A 20,329-nucleotide genomic window follows, 5' to 3' on the forward strand; every position below is an offset into this window, starting at 1 on the left:
GCTCAGATCATGAACTCCTTATTGCCAAATTCAGACTTAAATTGAAGAAAGTAGGGAAAACCACCAGACCATTCAGGTATGACCTAAATCAAATACCTTGTGATTATACAGTGGAAGTGAGAAATAGATTTAAGGGACTAGATCTGATAGACAGAGTGCCTGATGACATTCAGAGTTTGTGACATTGTTTGTACAGGAGACAGGAATCAAGACCATCCCTTGGAAAAGAAATGCAAAAAAGCAAAATGGCTGTCTGAGGAGGCCTTACAAATAGCTGTGAAAAGAAGAGAAGTGAAAAGAAAAGAAGAAAAAGAAAGATATTCCCATTTGAATGCAGAGTTCCAAAGCATAGCAAGGAGAGATAATAAAGCCTTCCTCAGTGATCAATGCAAAGAAATAGAGGAAAACCACAGAAAGACTAGAGATCTCTTTAAGAAAATTAGAGATACCAAGGGAACATTGTATGTAAAGATAGGCTTGATAAAGGGCAGAAATGGCATGAACCTAAAGAAGCAGAAGATATTAAGAAGACGTGGCAAGAATACACAGAAGAACTATACAAAAAAGATCTTCATGACCAAATAATCACCATGGTGTGGTCACTCACCTACAACCAGACATCCTGGAATGTGAAGTCAAATGGGCCTTAGAAAGTATCACTACAAACAAAGCTAGTGGAGGTGATAGAATTCCAGTGGAGGTATTTCAAATCCTGAAAGATGATGCTGTGAAATTGGTGGACTAAATATGGCAGCAAATTTGGAAAACTCAGCAAATAAGGCCACAGGACTGGAAAAGGTCAGTTTTCATTCCAATCCCAAAGAAAAGCAATGCCAAAGAACACTCAAACTACCGAACAATTGCACTCATCTCACACGCTAGTAAGACAGGCTTCAGCAATACGTGAACCATGAACTTCCAGATGTTCAAGCTGGTTTTAGAAAAGGCAGAGGAACCAGAGATCTTATTGCCAATATCTGCCAGATCATTGAAAAAGCAAGAGAGATCCAGAAAAACATCTATTTATGCTTTATTGACTATGCCAAAGCCTTTGACTGTATGGATCACAATAAACTGTGGAAAATTCTAAAAGAGATGGGAATTCCAGACCACCTGACATGCCTCTTGAGAAATCGATATGCAGGTCAGGAAGCAATGGTAGAACTGGATATGGAACAACATACTGGTTCCAAATAGGAAAAGGAGTATGTCAAGGCTGTATATTGTCACCCTGCTTATTTAACTTTTATGCAGAGTACATCATAGCCAAGAGAAACGCTTGGCTAGATGAAGCACAAGCTGGAATCAGGATTGCCGGGAGAAATATCAATAACCTCAGAAATGCAGATGACACCACCCTTATGGCAGAAAGTGAAGAGGAACTAAAAAGCCTCTTGATGAAAGTGAAAGAGGAGAGTGGAAAAGTTGGCTGAAAGCTAAACATTCAGAAAACTAAGATTATGGCATCTGGTCCCATCACCTCATGGGAAATAGATGGGGAAACAGTGGCTGACTTTATTTTTCTGGACTCCAGAATCACTGCAGATGGTGATTATGCCATGAAATTAAAATATGCTTATTGCTTGGAAGGAAAGTTATCACCAACCTAGATAGCATATTGAAAAGCAGAGACATTACTTTGCCAACAAAGGTCCGTCTAGTCAAGGCTGTGGTTTTTCCAGTGGTCATGTATGGATGTGAGAGTTAGACTGTGAAGAAAGCTGAGCACCGAAGAATTGATGCTTTTGAACTGTGGTGTTGGAGAAGACTCTTGAGTGTCCCTTGGAGTGCAAGGAGATCCAACCAGTCCATCCTAAAGGAGATCAGTCCTGGGTGTTCATTGGAAGGACTGATGCTAAAGCTGAAACTCCAATAACTTCCAATAATACGTTGGCCACCTCATGGGAAGAGGTGACTCATTGGAAAAGACTGATGCTGGGAGGGATTGGGGGCAGGAGGAGAAGGTGACAACAAAGGAAGAGATGGCTGGATGGCATCACCGACTTGATGTACATAAGTTTCGGTGAACTGCGGGATTTGGTGATGGACAGGGAGGTCTGGCATTCATAGGGTCGCAGAGAGTCAGACACGACTGAGAGACTGACCTGAACTTACACTATCACATACTGTGAGCTGGCTTGATATAAAAACCATACTTGGACAGTAGTAAAACAAAAGCTTGTACTTGCCTTTGCTCCACTGAAATTCAACTCCAAAATTCTGATTTATGGCCACAGAATTCTGGCTGATTAGATTCAAATTGTTGGATTTGTCTTTTTCAAGAATTAAGTACCTTAACTTTTCATGGTCATGCTATTCTCGACTAAGGTATCCAATAATAAATCCAAGAAGACAAACATACTAGCACCCCAACCTAAGAAGGAGGAGAGGGAGGAGGAGCATTGTTATGCACTGAAGGTCAGTGTTCCCATAAAATCCACATGTTCCAATGTGATAGGAATAGGAAGTGTGGCTTTGGAGAGGTGATTAGGTATAGATGAGGTCATAGGTTGGAGCTCCTGTACCCCAAAGAGTTAAGAGAAAGCTTTTTCCCCTTGTTCCTCTCTCCATCATAGGAGGATAGAACCAGAAGACAGTGGTCTGTAATCGGAAAAGGTCCTCACCAGAACCCAACCATGCTGTCTCCCTGATCTTGGATTTCCAGTCTCCAGAACTGTGAGAAACTGATTTCTGTTTTTCATAAGTCACCCCGTCTATGGTACTTTATTATAGCAGCTCAAACAGACTAAGCCAGGCTGTAAGCAGTCTACCAAAAGGTTTTGGCCTATTTTTTAGGATCTTCAAAATGACAAAACTCAGTGATACCAGTAATGGATTGGAAAGATGTGATCTTAAGGTGCAGCCTGGTCCTGTAAAGTTCTATCTGTGATGAGGTTTTCTCTGCCAAACACAAAAAATTCATTCTTATGAATGAATTTTGTTTCTCCTCCAAATGCACATGTTGATCCCTAATCCTCCATGTGATAGTGCTTAAAGGTGGGATCTTTGTAAGTAATTAATTTTAGATGAAGTCATAAGAGAACCCCGGTCATGGGATTAATGCCCTTAAAGAAAGATGAAGAGAGTGGAGGTGTCTCTTTTTCTATATGAAGGAAAGGCCATGTGATGATAACCTGCAAAAGAGCACTCACCAGGAACTCAACCAGTATTGGCTTTCCAACCTCCAGATTGTGAGAAATTAAAGGTTCTGCTAAAGCCCTAAGATATTTCATTATAGTTCCACAAGCTAGGACACTCACTGTACCAGTAAGAACTGGGATCACTGAGACAAGGTCTTCATTCCAAGGAAGGGCAGAAAACTGCGGTGAATTGAAGGTAGACTTTGATATTTCTGGACCATTAAGTTAAGCAGGTGCCAAGAGGTAGTGATAAACCCAGTAGTTACACAAAATGACTATTTCATTTGTTTGTTTGATATTTGTTCATATCTAAGATGTATCTTTTCAAGGGTTAAATATTTTCTAAATTCCTTAACAACTTTTCATCATCATAATCTCTAAAGTACATTTTCACAAGATATAATCCGCATCAATTATATCTGTCAGAAATAGACACAAATCTGATAAAACTAGAGTAAGTTATAGTATCTGTACACATTAAGGATGCTAGATATTTCAAGTTTTCACAGAGGGTCCATGTAAAGTCTGGGTTAAAAAATACAGAGAGCAGTAAAATGATTTTTTCGCCTTTCTTTCTCTTCTTATTTTCTTATCTTCTGGCTGTAGACATAAACTTTATATTTCTTTCAGATCTTGTCACTGAAATTCTCATGTTGGGTATAAAATCTAAGTAGTTACTGGCATTAGAATCAAATTACTTCTATAAGTGAGCCATCTTCTTTATTTTATTTTATTTTATTTTTTTTTAGGTTTTCTTTCTTTTTCCTCCTTTGGTGTATATATATTCCTTTTGTTAAAATGGAAGACATTATATGTATGTGTTTCAAGCGGTCACCTATATACTTTTACATAATGTAATTAAACCTTTATTTCATGATTTGTCAGTCTAAACAATTTAAATGTATTATGGTGAGTGCATAGGGTAGGTTCATAAGACAAGATTTTAATCACAGATATAAAATGCTTGTCTGCTATAAACAATGAGCTTTTCTAATTTCTATTTGCTTATTGAGATACTATTTTTAAATGTTAAAATCATGGTCACACCTTACCCACCTCATCCAGTACGTGTAACAGAGAATGCTACCAGAATTAGTTATTTTGAGTGATTGCAAATCTTGAGGAAATAATTGTGTGATACAATAAATGGAATAGGTATGGAAGGAACATGAGTCTGTATTAAAAGATTAATTAATCTCTCTATATCTTTAAGTTTGGAGAAGGCAATGACACCCCCACTCCAGTACTCTTGCCTGGAAAGAGTACTAGACAGAGTACTGGTAGGCTGCAGTCCATGGGGTCACGAAGAGTCGGACATGACTGAGTGACTTCACTTTGACTTTTCCCTTTCATGCACTGGAGAAGGAAATGGCAACCCACTCCAGTGTTCTTGTCTGGAGAATCCCAGGGATGGGGGAGCCTGGTGGGCCACCGTCTATGGGGTCGCACAGAGTCAGACACGACTGAAGCGACTTAGCAGCAGCAGCAGCAGCAGCAGCAGCATATCCTTAAGAGTTTTCTGATATAGCTAACTCCTTTTATACAGGAGAAAATGCATTTAAATATTGCTATTATCTCTAACAAGAAATAAAAACAGGTGCAGAGAGCTCAATGATAATAAAATGCAAATAAAAATTCAATATTTCTTAACAGGCATTGTTACCATGTAACTGTTAAATTAAATTTGTCACACAAAATAATTAAATCTAATTAACAGATAATAAATAATGAGTACCTAGTCACAAAATTTAATGATACTCTAATTGTAATCAAACATGCTATGTAATCGGTGCTTCTTGTGTTCAACTACATATCACATGCCTGTTATCTCCTGTGTTTTATAAATTGGAACTCTAGTTCAACTCTTGCTTCTTAGAAAGGGTAATGCCTTTGGAATATTGGAAATGAACTGGCAGGATGCCAAAGGAGTCTGCTTAAACTGAAACACAAAAGAGGTTTTGAGCAACAACAACAAAAAGATGTAATCTAAACACCTTCTAAGTTTAGTATTACTGTAATAAATGTCGTTGGTATCAAATTATAAATGGCTCGTTTCTTTCCCACTCATTCTTACAATATTACAATTTAGTTTCTTGAATCACATAGTAAAGACTATTTTGGTAAATGTTTGTGACAATGTATAATTTCTTTGTAATATTTATAATTTTATAGTGTTTTGAATCAAAGATGGAGAATGAAAATATTCTTATCATTTCTAAAATGTAAATATTTATTCACACGAATAACTTCTGATGGCATTACATTCCATTGAATTACATTAAAGAGCTTCTTGATGAGGGTGAAAAAAACTAAGTCATGGCATCCTATGATGCCATCACTTCATGACAAATAGAAGGGGAAAAAGTGGAAGCAGTGACATATATTATTTTCTTGGGCTTCAAAATCACTTCAATATTTGGCAAAACCAATACAATATTGTAAAGTTTAAAAAAAAATCACTGCAGATAGTGATTGCACCCATGAAATTAAAAGACACTTGCTATTTGGAAAGAAAGCTATGATAAATCTAGACAGAATTTTGAAAAGCAGAAACATGACTTTGCTGATAAAGGTCCGTCTAGTCAAAGCTATTGTTTTTACAGTAGTCATGTATGGATGTGAGTGTTGAACCAGAAAGAAGAATTCATCTGAGTGCTGAAGAATTCATGATTTTGAACTGTGCTGTTTGAGAAGACTCTTGAGAGCTCCTCAGACAGCAAGGAGATCAAATCAGCCAATTCTAAAGGAAATCAACCCTGAATATTCACTGGAAGGACTCATGCTGAAGTTGAAACTTCAATTATTTGGCCATTCGATGCAGAAAGTCAACTCTCTGGAAAAGACCCTGACATTGGGAAAGATGGAAGGCAAAAGGAGAAGTGGGTGGCAGAGAATGGAATGATTAGATAGCATCACCAACCCAATCCACATGAAACTGAACAAACTCCAGGAAGTAGTGGAGGACAGAGGAGCCTGGTGTGCTGCAGTCCATGGGGTTGCAAAGAGTCGGACATAACTTGGCAACTGAACCACAACATAGACGAATGACAATTTAATGGTATTTACTATGTTCCTGAAAAGTGAAAGTGAAGTCGCTTAGTGGTGTCCAACTCTTTGTGACCCTGTGGACTGTAGCCTACGAGGCTTCTCTGTCCATGGGATTCTCCAGTCAAGAATACTGGAGTGGATTGCCACTTCCTTCTCCAGGGGAGCTTCCCAACCCAGGGATCGAACCCGGGTCTCCTGCATTAGAGGCAGATGTTTTAACCTCTGAACCACCAGGGAAGTTCCTACTACATGAAAAAATGAACTTTAGCAATTAATGACATTAAGATGAATAATTATTTTATTTTCTATCTAAGTATAAATTTATCTTTTACTAGAATATGCATGTTTGCTAAGTTGCTTCAGTTGTGTCTGACTCATTGAGATCCTATGGACTGTGGCCCATGAGGCTCCTCTGTCTGTGGGATTCTCCAGGCAAGAATACTAGAGTGGGTTGCCATGCTCTCCTCCGGGGGATCTTCCTGACCCAAGTATTGAATTTGCATCTCTTTTGCATCTCATTCAGTCTCCTGAAGTGGCAGGCGGGTTCTTACAACTAGTGCTACCTGGAAAGCCCCTACTAGAATATAACTAACCATAAGTAAATTTTCACATAATCTTCATCCATTATAAAACTTTTTTTCAGGATTCAGTTTTAGTAAATTATGCTAAGTAACTAGAAGGTAATAATCTCATATGCCTACCACAAAGTAGAGGTTGGGCACGTACATGGGCACATTTATATCTTGCTATGAACCTAAAATTCATTCTTAAAATGTACCATAAAATTTCAAAAGTGAGCTGGACTTTTAACATTGTGGAGTTAAAGAGTAAATTTGATTGTGAAAAATAGAACATTTTGATTAAAGCATATAAATAAATACTATAAGAATCTGGTTTAATCAAAGAGGAATCTAGACTTCCAGAGATTTTCAATTCATGTATAATAGATATTTAGAAGAGACTCATCATGGGAAGAAAACATGAGGCCACAGCTTAGATATAGGATGTGTATGTTAAATCCACAAGCAAAAGACCTCTCATTTAAAGACTGAGGAAAGGGAAACATGTCAATAGACATATTGACTCAAGTTTGATAATGCATTTAGTAATCTTAAATATAAATATTTTCATTCGCTTTAAGTGAAATTCAGCCTTAACCAGAAGAACTATTCCTTTGCCAGGCTCCTCTGTCCATGGGATTCCCCAGGCAAGAATACTTGAGTGGGTTGCCATTTCCTTTCTTCAGGGGATCTTCCTGACCCAGGGATAGAACCCAAGTCTCTTATGTCTCCTGCATTGGAAGGTGGGTTTTTTACCACTAGCACCAATCTGAATACCTAACTCTAAACCTCAGCTAAAGCCATTTATTTATTTAAGACACAGTGCAGAGCCTACTGAATCTCAGTTCCCTGACCAGGTATTGACCCAAGGCCATGGTGCTCCAAACCACTAGACTCCATCCCACAATTTAGAGTTTGAAATAATTCATATACCTAGAACTTGCTATTCCTTTCAGGTAGATTTCATATGAGTACAGATAAAAATGTCAAATTAAATAAAATTGACCATATAGAAGATTGACACACTGAATGAGAAAAAAGAACTTAACTTGTTCTTAGGCCTTTGCAATTGAACAATCTTTTGATCATGGTAACTGTTTATTTAAAGCTGTGTGTGTGTATGTATGTATCTAAGTTGTTCAGTCATGTTCCACTATGCGACCCCATGGACTGTAGCCCTGCCAGGCTCCTCTTTCCATGGAATTCTCTCTCCAGGCAAGAATACTGGAGTGGGTTGCCATTCTCTTCTGTAGGGGATCTTCCCCACCCAGGGATCAAACCCAGGTCTCCCGCATTGCAGACAGATTCTTTACCAGCTGAGCCAATATGATTATAAAATGTAAAAGTAAAATTTGAAAAAAAATATGAATGGAGGAAATAAACTAAAAATTGCTGGCTGAGCATGCCAATGATAACCCAACTTCCCTACTGGTAATAATTAAAAAGACTGGAAATGGCACAAATCAAACAAAACAACAACAACAACACTACCCTAAGGCTTCTGTAGAGGGAGCAAAACAAAATTGGGGTTGTGGAGGGGAATGAAAACTAGTTTCCTTGTTTTTGTTTCTTTTTTTTTTTTTCCCCAGCCACATTGCTATGTCTAGAGGGTAGGTGCTAGATAAGAAGTTTCAAAGTGATTCTGGACATAAAACACACCCAGAAATATAGAGGTACTCTGGAAATAAGCCAATACAGGTTGAATAGTTTGGGGATTATCCCAGACAAGAGTCATAGAGGAGATGCCATAATTCTGAGTATAAAACCACAGAATACTCAGCCTAAACTCTGAGCTCTACATACTTCGAACAGATACAAAATGCATAGCAAGGATGTTAAGAAATCAACTGAGATTTGAATAACTGATTACAGGAGACAACACAGAACTCAGGGATGATTATCTACTTAAAATACTTTTTTCCAGATGGTTGTTGAGACCCAGAGTCTGCACAGGATAATATTTATAGTATCCATGACACAATGCCATATTTCTCAACATTCCATGAACCAGGAGAATATGAACAATTCTAAAGGGAAAATACAATTATCATATGCACACTCCAAGATACCTCAAATGTTACAACTATTAAATATGGATTTTAGAGCAGCTAATTTAACTATGTTCAATGAGGTAAACAAAAACATATACAGAATAAAGGTTATATAGGAAATCTCAGCAGAGAAACAAAAAATACAAAATAGAAAAAAATAGAAACTTAGAGCTAAATAAATTAATATCTTAAATAAAACAAAAAATTCACTGAATGAACTCAGTAGCAGCAAGGAGATTATCAGCAGAGAATCAGTTAACTTTAAAAGCAAACAACATCTGTATCTCTTTTGCTGTCTTGCATACAGGGTTGTAGTTGCCGTCTTTCTAAATTCCATATATATGCGTTAGTATACTGTATTGGTGTTTTTCTTTCTGGCTTACTTCACTCTATATTACAGGCTACGGGGGGGGATGATTTGGGAGAATGGCATTAAAACATGTATAATATCATATAAGAAACGAATCGCCAGTCCAGGTTCGATGCAGGATACAGGAAGCTTGGTGCTGGTGCATTGGGATAACCCAGAGGGATGGTATGGGGAGGGAGGTGGGAGGGGGGTTCAGGATGGGGAACACGTGTACACCCGTGGCAGATGCACATTGATGTATGGCAAAGCTAAGACAATATTGTAAAGTAAAATAAATAAATAAATAAACATTAAAAAAAATAAAGGCAAACAACAGATATTGTCTAATCTAAAGAATAGCGAAACATAAGATTCATAACACTGAACAATGTCTCAGATATCTTTGAGTCAAAAAGTATATGTTTGTAGTTAAAAGTCCTAGAGATGAAAAAGAGATTAGAACAGAATAAATATTTATAGATTGAAAAATGTCAAATATATTGACAAATATAAATTCACAGATTCAAGAAATTTAGTATATCTCAAACAGGATAAACCCAAAGAAAACCACATATAGACATATCCTAGTCAAAATTATAAGCAACAAGATGAAGAAAATAAATTGAACTCAGCTTTATAAAAATGACATATGGCATACAAGGGATAAATAAATCAAATTGCCATGGATTTATCATCAGAATCCAAGGAGGCTAGAAGACAGAGGAACCTCATCTTTAAAGAAATGACAACCCAGAATTCCTTCCAAGGGGAAAAAAAACCATCAGGAATGATAGAGAGGGAGAACATTTTCAGATGAAAATAATAATAATAAAAAATAATAGATGATATCCCCAACAATCATGCTCTATAATAAATGGGAAAAAATATCCTTAGACTGAAGGACAATAATATTAGAGGAAAATCTGGATCTGTAAGGATAGAGGAAGACAAAAAAGAAATTATAAAAGCATGAGTAAATAATATTTCTCCCCTTCAAGTTCCTTAATATATCTATAATTTATTAAAAAAAATCATAATTTCTGGTGACAGCCTCAATTAAAATGAATGTGGGTATAATGCATATGACATCAAATTTTTTTTTTTAAAGATCAGTGTGGAGTACTTGTAAAGGCATCTGTATTGTTGCAAAGCTTTTACATTTAATCTAAAGTGTCAGACTCTTAACTCTGAGAAAGCCTGAATAGCTATTTGTACATAAGACAAAACATACCTAGTCAGGGATTAGGGGAGAAAATGAATGGTTCATGAAGAAGACATACATTAGAGAGAGAAAAATGATCCACCAAAGATAAGCACATCCTGGACCTTTGAGCACATTAATTCACATGGGCCAAGGAACTTTGCAGCTGTGACTAAATTAAGGATGTTGGGTTGAGAAGATTACCCTGGATTATCCACTGTGGGTCCAGTGAAATGGCAGGCAAGTCAAAGATAGAGACAATGTGAGGAAGGAAGCAGAATCAAAGTCACGTGATGGGATGTGGGACTCATTCTACCATTATTGGCTTTGAAGATGGACAGAGATTGCAAGTTAAGAAAAGTGGGCATATTCTAGAAACTGTAGAGCCTTCACAAAGAAACACAACCCTACAAACACTTGATTTTATCCCAGTAAGAATCATTTCTGACCTCTGATATCAAGAGTTTAAAATAATATATGGTATTGTTTACAGCAAGTAAATTCATGTTCACTGGTTATATCAACAACAGGACACTAACAGAAGATACAGAGTATAAATGTATATTGTGTTACTGAACCTCAAAATACACAAAATGCAAAAAAAAAAAAAAAACAAAACAATTAAAGAGAGAGAGAAGAAAGTTCACAACTATAGAAGAGGATTTTAACAACCATCACCCTAATAGAACAAAACAAATCTGGTGAATACATAGAAGATTTAAAGAACACATATTTGTTTCAAGTACATATTATGTATACCAGACAGATAATATGCTGGGACATTAAACAAACCTCAATAAGTACAACAGTAATCAAAATCATATAGAGAATATTTTTTCAAGCAAAACTGAATTAAATTAGAAATTAGTAACAGTAAAATATCTAGGGAAATGCTTAATATCTGAAGGCTAAACATATCCTCACAAATAATATTGACCAATGATGAAATAATCTACAAAAATATAAATTATTTTCAACTGAAAGCCAAGAGAAACACAATAAATCACTATTTGTGGGATGCAGTTAAAGTACTGCTTAGAGAACAATTCCAGAGATAGCTGAATAAACCAATATGTAAGCTTTTAAAAGCAAAGGAGGACTACATCTGTGATCAAAAACAACTTGAATTTGGTTCACAATCAGTCCTTGCAAAACAGAGTATCCTAAATAGTGTATTTTAAATATTATACAATAGTTTATGAGGATGTGAAATAATTCAACAAAATTTGAATGAGAAATGAAATTCTTACTACATACATGAAACGCAGGACCAATAATATTAAGAATAAACAGATAAAAATCTAAGGAGATGTTGATCAATTACTGATAACTAATATAGTTCTGTTTACATTGTGATTTAGGCTAAACGTTCCATTAAAAAGTACCAATTTTTACAGTAAGTAGTATCAAGACTATGAAATACAGTCAAATCTATATTGTGAAATCTCCCATAACCTCCACTAGATGTCTCTAATAACTTGACTTTGGCTACATTCCTTCTAATGTTATGTATCAAATACTGCAACATGAATTACATCTGTGTTTTGATTTTCCTACAAAATTTCATGTTTTTCAAAGAAGAAAAAAGTTGTCTTAATACACAACTGAAAAAATTAAAATAACTTACATTCAATATCAAGGTACATGCTCTTTTGGTGCCCTCCAATTCTACTTGCAGCTTCACAGTCGTATCTCCCTGAATCTGACAAGTCCACATCTTTAATGTGCAGTGATGAGCTTCCATGCTGCCCTTTGACTTCGATACGTCCGTCTGGGCTCTGTTTACATTGATTTGGGGAAAAAGGAAGATTTTATGCTTATTTTGTGTAAAATGATGATGAAACATATTGCATTTATCATTGACATAACAGTTGAAAATAAACTCTTAACTGTATTCAGTTTTTTATTTCAAAAAAGCACTGTTTCCATATTTATACTTTACTGGTTTTATCTTATCCACTTTAGGTGCCCACTTGCTTACAGGGACACTGATGTGCATGTAATAAAACATGTTTTGTCAACCTTTTTTTATTTAGCATGCTCTTTGCTTGTTAGACTTTCACCTGCTTTTTATAAAGCTAGTATGTGCTTCTAGGGACTTCCCAGGTGGCGCAAGGACTTTGTTGTTGGCTTTCTGTTGTGTTCTCTGCAAACAGCAAAATGACAATAATGCCTATTTAATTCTAGCTACAGCTTACCAGCAAAAATACCTCTGCTATACTTTAGTTTCTATTTCACCACATAAGGAGAATGTACCAAGATGTATGACAAGAATTTAAAAGGAATTTATAGTCTTCATTTTTGAATGAATGCAACAGTATTGCTTATAAACATAACTGGTACCATATGCATCACAGATACACTATTAAAAGCACCGTATTCTTAGGAAATCATTGGAAACAATATGGAAATGATTACTCACATACCCGCCAAGTATGACTCAAGTCAAGGGATCCTATAGTCTATAGATTGCATTTCAAATAAGAATTATTGTGTGCAACATAATTAGCATATCCAGAATTGTTTTCTTAAATCATGTAAATACCTTAATAGCACACATATTAAAATAGAGGTAGTTTATTCATTCAATGTTACTTTGTACTGTCAAGTTATACAGTGGACTTTTAACATTTCATAACTCATTTAAGACATCTGCTCTACCATTATCGAACTGATTCTTTTTAATATTTAAGGCTTTAGTGTTCAATAGAATATTGTATGTCATTCAGTTGAAATATGTATGTTATTATACACAGTATAATGGTTGTATAATTTTATATATGATAGATTAAAATAAATTTCAATACATGTGTTTACTTTGCATTATTAAAATGATGTTTAATCATTTTTCTTTATTATTATCAAAAGACTATGCTTTTTCATGGCTTGTGGGATCTTATTTCCTCCACTGGGGATCAAACCCAGAGCCACGGAAGTGAAAGCCTGCTTCTTAATCACCGGATCACCAGGGAAGTCCCTCACTGGACTCCCTTAAAGGCCTTTTCAAACTTGTTGATTGGGACACAATATGGTTACATTTTTTGCTTTTTAATTTTGTATATGAATGCAATCATTAAATAATCCCATTAATTATTGATAAGCTATTATTTGAGAAATAGTCTTCAAAAATAAAGAAATAAGCAAAAGCATATTAGGGATGCAATTTAGACCAAAATTTCTTAGTCAAAAATATGTTCCCCACCTTCCAAGTATTGCTAAAGAAACAGTAAGGTGAAGTTTTCAATATGAAGGGCATTCTATTCTGCCAATTTTTAAGATGTTCAGCTTCTAAACCCATTTACTTAATTGAAAGAAAACAAAATGCAAGTATTCACGGAAGTTAAAAATCAGAATGCATGAATAACTGGCCAAAGTAAAATGGCCAATTGTTATACAAGGTAACTAAATGCTGTTTCCTAACTAAAAAAAATATCCTTTGGCCTTTATTGCACCTCTATTCATTGTTAATTCCCTGGTAGCTCATTTGGTAAAGTGTGTCTGTAGTGCAGGAGACTTGGGTTCAATCCCTAGGTTGGGAAGATCCCCTGGAGAAGGGCATGGCGACCCATTCCAGTTTTCTTGCCTGGAGAACCCCCATGGACAGAAGAGCCTAGCAGCCTACTGTCCATGGGGTCATACAAGTCGGACACGACTTAGCAACTAAACCACCACCGCCAATCATTCCTAAATCCTTTTGAACTTGCCTTCCTTTCTTCTGTGCTGACTTCCCTTGGCTTTTAGGACACCCACATGATCCTGATTTTTCTCCCAGTTTTAGTTGCAGCCTCCTTTGTTTTGGATTTGATTACAGCCTCCTTGCTTCCTTGAGGTCTCTGTATTCTGGCCTGAACGCTAGAGCTTTTTCATTTGAGCACTCTTAGCCCTGACCACATCTACACCAAGATCTCTAGTCACTATTTCTCCCTCAGGGTCCTTCTTTCCCTGGAGCTTCAGAAATAAGATACATCACATGCAGGGAAAGTCCATTTGATACAGATCTCAAACCAGCATGCGTAGATGAATCCATCACACCCACTCAGCATCACCTGCCCTCTCCCAGGTATCTTTCTTTCTATGAATGATATTAATACTAATTATTTCCCATGCCTCATGCTATACCATGTTTTCAATCTTGGATCAGTTGCTAACCTTCATTCATCTATTTATATTCTAAATAATGATACATTTCAGTTTAACATCTTGCTTGACATTACATTTCCAATTTTCAGGAACCGTGTTCCCCTAGACATATCTGCTTTCTCCCTCTCCATTCAGAGTTTCAGTTGTGCTGCTGAGTGGGAAGGATATTGACAGGCGTCTCTCGATTTCAGAGAAAACAATCACACTCATGAAGAATGTGACCAAAAAAAGCCTCCCTGACTCTGCAAAATTCTACAACATTATGTTATTTCTTATGTTTCTTTTAGCTAAAAAAAAAAATCATTCCAGCTGCAGAAATTATTTCTTGTGAAACTAAGAATAAGGCTTTTTTAAAAAAGCGAACTTTTATTTCTCGTAACTACTTTATGATGGTTTTACCACCAGTAATTTTCTATAAATACACATAACATTATATTGCCTCCACCAACTCCTTAGCCTGATGTTGATGGATTTCCATATGGCATTATCTTTCTGTTTAAGGACACCTTACAATTTGGGTATCAGTAATTTGGGTTCCAATCAATTTGAACTACTTGTACTGCCATGAATATCCTGTGCTGTCCTTCTCTAAGCAACTTTCACATATCTGTCTCTAATCTTTCCCCCTTTAGCTCTTTCATATCTATGTGGCAGAATTCTACCATCATTCTTTCCATTTCTTAGCCAAATATCAATTTATATTCATAATCCCTCATTGACTACTCTGTGTGTGTGTGTCTATATAATATTCTTTGAAATTAATGCATTTCTTGGGACACATTGCTTTTTCTGGTCTTATCTGAAACTTTGATTTTATCCTGCAGGTTGATATTATAGTTGTACAAATGCAAGACATTTTAATGACACTTCATATGAAAGTCACGTGGACTAGCATCTAGGACAGAATCAATACATTCTAATTTTTATGAGGCAAATTAACTCATAATGAAATATACATATAATTGTATAAAGAAAGTGTAATTCTTCAGCTATTCTTTACTATGGATGAAAAACTTTGTACTTTTGTAATATATTTATTAGAATGTAGATAAGATACCAGAGAAGGCAATGGCACCCCACTCCAATACTCTTGCCTGGAAAATCCTATAGATGGAGGAGCCTGGTGGGCTGTAGTCCATGGGGTCACTAAGAGTCGGGAACGACTGAGCGACTTCACTTTCACTTTTCACTTTCAAGCATTGGAGAAGGAAATGGCAACCCACTCCAGTATTCTTGCCTGGAGAATCTCAGGGATGGGGTCGCACAGAGTCGGACTCAACTGAAGCGACTTAGCAGCAGCAGCAGCAGATAAGATACATTATTAATAATGTAAAACACCCTTCTTTCATTAGGGAAAATATTGTCCTTCTGCACATTAAAAAGCAAATTTATCCACCTTAAAAATAAACAGGTCCTTTGGTTATCACCTGTTATAAATGATATACCTTTGACTCGTGGATAACAATTCATGTAAGTTAGCATGTTATTAATATTAGTAAAAATGGTAGTATGTAAAATACTAAGGCAGCTAGTATGCCCTATCTTTTTTCTTTCTCACATCCATGTGTTAAACTCTTTTGGAATCACTGACACTTTAGAGAAAATTGGGGATCCTGTCACTTAGTTACTCAACATTTTTATCTATGTTTGCAATTTTTTTTTATAATAAGCAACAATATATCTGAAATTAACAGAAATTTAGGAAGAAGAGAATTTGTTCTATTTCTGGAAGGAGTGTGATTCCCTGAGAAATAAGTCATTTTCAGAGTTAGCACTGTCTCTGTAATAATGCACAATATACATTTGACTAGAAGACCAAAGTCATTTCTTCTCATTTCATATACCAAAGGGCATCTTTCTCTCTGTGCTACAAAAATATATTACACATTTCTGAAAGAAAATTCATTTATATCTTGGCTTTGATTCACCACCTACGGAAGATTCATTTAAGACATTAGATATTTGACTGAGACAGGTTAATTGGTATATTAGCCGCTCATGTAGTATTTTCAGTTTCTATCACTGCATTAAGATGACTGGAGAGCAAAGTGTCTGAGTGTACATTATTCTTTCAATCTTTTACATAAAGACACTCTCAGAAATTTGACTTGATATGATATCTTTTACCTTTCTGAAGGTTAACTTAAGAACTGCGTGCTTCTACAGTATTTCAGTATTTTTATAAAATGATTATTCATAGTGCTGATTGTCCTTTCATTAATCTCTTAATCAAATGTCTATCTGAAAACTATTATCTTGAGTTTAGTACAAAATAAATATTTTGTTGTAAATTTTATCTGCTGTACATTAGAAATTATACAACGTATATCATGGTTACTTTGTGGCTTTACTTGACTAGATTTCATTGTCAAATTTAGAATTCAGTTGCAGCAAACAATACATCTGAGTTGGTCATAATTCCTTTCCTTCTTCCTCACATTTATGCCTTTGAATGTTTTTAGGGTCATTGACGCTTTTGGCCTTTTGTGAAATGGTGGTTCACGTCAGTCAGTCACTCAACACTTTTTTGTATGTGTGCAATTGTTCTACAAGAAGTGTCCAGGCACTGGGGATACAAGCTGAGCAAAACAGAATTTCCACCCTTAGTAGAATTTAACTTTAACTGAGAAGACAGATATCATTTTAAAAATAAAATACAAATAGACTGAAAAATACCACAGGTTCATTGTGGGGATATTATTGAAGGGGTGGGTTAGAGTCAGATGTATATTCTTGACACACTGAAGTGTGGACTGGAATCTGGAAATGGTGAAAAAGGCAGTGGTGTAGAGAGAATTCCGTGCCGTGGAGAGAATATGCCACCAGAAGGCTTATGGAAAAACTGAGAGAAGACAACAGGTGTAGAGAAAAGGCTGAGAGCACATGGGATCCCCTGACGTTGGAGGCTGATAGAGAACCCATGGAGAACCCAAGATACACATACACACAACAGATTTTCACCTTTTGTTTACATATTATTTTTTCTCATTATATGCTATGCATTTTTTTTGGGGGGGTGGGTTTGTTATTATATATTCTGTTTGCATTATTTTTAATCGCATTCCATTGCATCTCTATTGCATGTAAATTAAATTTAGTTTCAAATATGTAGAGGCAGCAGCGAGACATAACTGTTAAATGCATAAGAGAGAAAACAGACTCTTTCCAAAGGTTATTGGAATTAATTTATGCAAACTAACTTCTCAAAATCATAGGATTCCTATGTTTACTCTTAGTATTAAGGTTTTTTCCCTCTGGGCTTGATCCGACCTTCCTAATTTTATTCCTATTTTCTTATCATGTAATAAAACTTATGTACATTTACCCTTCCTCTAAGGAGAGTAAACTGATGAAATAAAGAGTAATATGTCCAAGAAAATTTCTTAACTTACAGTTTCTTCACTGGTTGTAGGGGTAAAAGGCCTTGTTGGTTTTATACAGACATAAACTCTGTGTTACTATTCAATGGCTTTAAATCTGTGGGTACTAATAATTATGCCTTACATTTCCAAAATGTATATATTACTTAAAGTTATATTAAGTATCCCAACTGTATTTCGGAGGAGGCAATGGCACCCCACTCCAGTACTCCTGCCTGGAAAAGCCCATGGATGGAGGAGCCTGGTAGGCTGCAGTCCATGGGGTCGCTACGAGTCGGACAGGACTGAGCAACTTCACTTTCACTTTTCACTTTCACTTATTGGAGAAGGAAAGGCAGCCCACTCCAGTGTTCTTGCCTTGAGAATCCAAGGGACGGGGGAGCCTGGTGGGCTGCCGTCCATGGGGTCGCACAGAGTCAGACACGACTGAAGTGACTTAGCAGCAGCAGCAGCAACTGTATTTCTATATAACTGTTATTTATTATGGTTATTCATTGTGACTGGATTTCTAAGCAAATAAATTAGAATAAAAGAAATGTGTTTGTAGTATAGCTGATCATACTCTGGCAATGATATTGCTTACTCAGAATGACAAGATACCTACTTTTATCAATCCAAAGATAACAGAACAACATATTTGATCTCAAGATTTTTCAGAAAATTCAAGACATGGAAATTCAAGCCATAATTGTGGGGCTAGTGTAGAAAGCCAGTAGGAAAACCCCACAGATTCAAGCTATCAATCCAAGTAAAATTTCATTGCTTTCTTCAAGGTTAAGAAACTATGAAAAACAGGATGGTCACTACTGTTTTTGATAATCATCGCTTTTTCCATTTTTTTTCTGTATATCCTTCATAATGGAAAAGAGCAAAGTAACAACAAATGCTTATTAAAAAATGAATAAGGGATAAAGAAGCCAAGAAGATATTCAAATCTAAAAGTTATATCCTATTTGAGCTAAATTTTAGTTTCAGGGCACACAACACTGCAAAGATAGAAAGGAGATCTAAAAGAATGAGGCACATTATACACTGAAATCCTTCCTATTCAACAATTTATTATAAGATGGTCAGAGATATTGTAATGGTTTATGTACATAATTGAACTTAACTTGTGAACACTGATACCACATGCTTACACTGTACTGCTCTGGAAGTAATGTAATAACTAAAATGTGAACTCTTTTATTGCAAGGATTTGAATAAATGAGAGGTTTAATGTTTTTTAAATTCAGATTTTAAAATGTTTTTCTCTGTAACATAAACTTAACCAATTAGAAAACAGATGAAGTGCAATATTAAAAATACTATAATTGGAATAGCATAATATTGATAATGATTGAAGCTGCAATAGAATGTGAGATGTCTTTATACCATTCTCCCATCTTTGTTTTAAATTTGCATCACGCATTTTATCATGGAAACTTTAAAACAACATAACCAAGATGGAATGTGTCCCTTTATTTTTGTCAGTTTTTAGAACATATAGAGCAGATCAGAACCCAAATTAAAGTCTAGAGCACACTGTTGCAGACGACTCACAAATCCATGGGTTTCTGTACTGAAAGCCAGGGAGGTTTTGCTGTAATTATTTTGCAGTGTTTATCACAGTGCCGGGTGGCTTATACACAGTACATGACTTCTGCTGCTTTCCCCTAGGTCTGATTAGAATTACTTGAGGATGAGATGGCTGGATGGCATCACCGACTCGATGCACACGAGTTTGGGTGAACTCTGGGAGTTGGTGATGGACAGGGAGGCCTGGCGTGCTGTGCTTCATGGGGTCACAAAGAGTCGGATTCGACTGAGCGACTGAACTGACTGACTGACTGAAGTTTGTGTAGGCTCAGTGCAAGACATATGATTAGTATAATTATAATCAGTGATACAGTTAGTGACGAGGGTCTAAGTGGTATGGCAATCTTGTTCAAATTATAGACAAATGAAAGATCTTTGAAAAGCAATATCCAACAGGAAGCAGTACAATAATCTTACATGAGATGTTTAAAAAGTACCTGACATATAGTATATATTCAATAAATTTAACAATAGTCATTAGCCTCTCCCGATAGTATATTTTTATGTAAATCCCTACAACATGTTCAATAATGGAAAAACTTCAGTATGAAGAAATACAAAATATTTGGGGAACATTTTTTCTTTGCTGTATCTAATGAGACAAATGAGGACCCTGTACTGAGCCTTCTTTGGCCATAACTCACAGGAAGCATGAAAAAGACACATGACTGCTCTAAGTATACGTAGGCCTTTTTCCTGTCTGTTTCATTTGGATAAATTGTATTTTTCTCTTTGATTTTACTAGACATGTCTTCTGCAGTACCTAATCTTCTGTTAATCCTATCTAATCTTTATGTTTTTTTTTTAAATTTCTAGAATTTTGATTTAGTCTTTTACGCTGTTATGTTTCTCTGTATTATGTTCATGCTTTCCAGCTACCTT

At 35.9% G+C, this 20,329-nt stretch overlaps 1 protein-coding gene across 2 annotated transcripts in view; it reads right to left on the reverse strand.

Moving 5' to 3' along the window:
- NCAM2 (neural cell adhesion molecule 2) overlaps positions 1-20,329 on the reverse strand; it is a 562,754-nt gene that overhangs the window by 143,117 nt on the left and 399,308 nt on the right. For both annotated transcript variants that reach the window (XM_061425859.1, XM_061425935.1), the window contains exon 9: positions 11,977-12,127. In XM_061425859.1, coding sequence (XP_061281843.1) covers positions 11,977-12,127 — 151 coding nt within the window. The remainder of the gene's footprint in view (positions 1-11,976; positions 12,128-20,329) is intronic.

Source organism: Bos javanicus, chromosome 1, assembly GCF_032452875.1.
Source record: "Bos javanicus breed banteng chromosome 1, ARS-OSU_banteng_1.0, whole genome shotgun sequence".
NCBI lineage: Eukaryota > Metazoa > Chordata > Mammalia > Artiodactyla > Bovidae > Bos > Bos javanicus.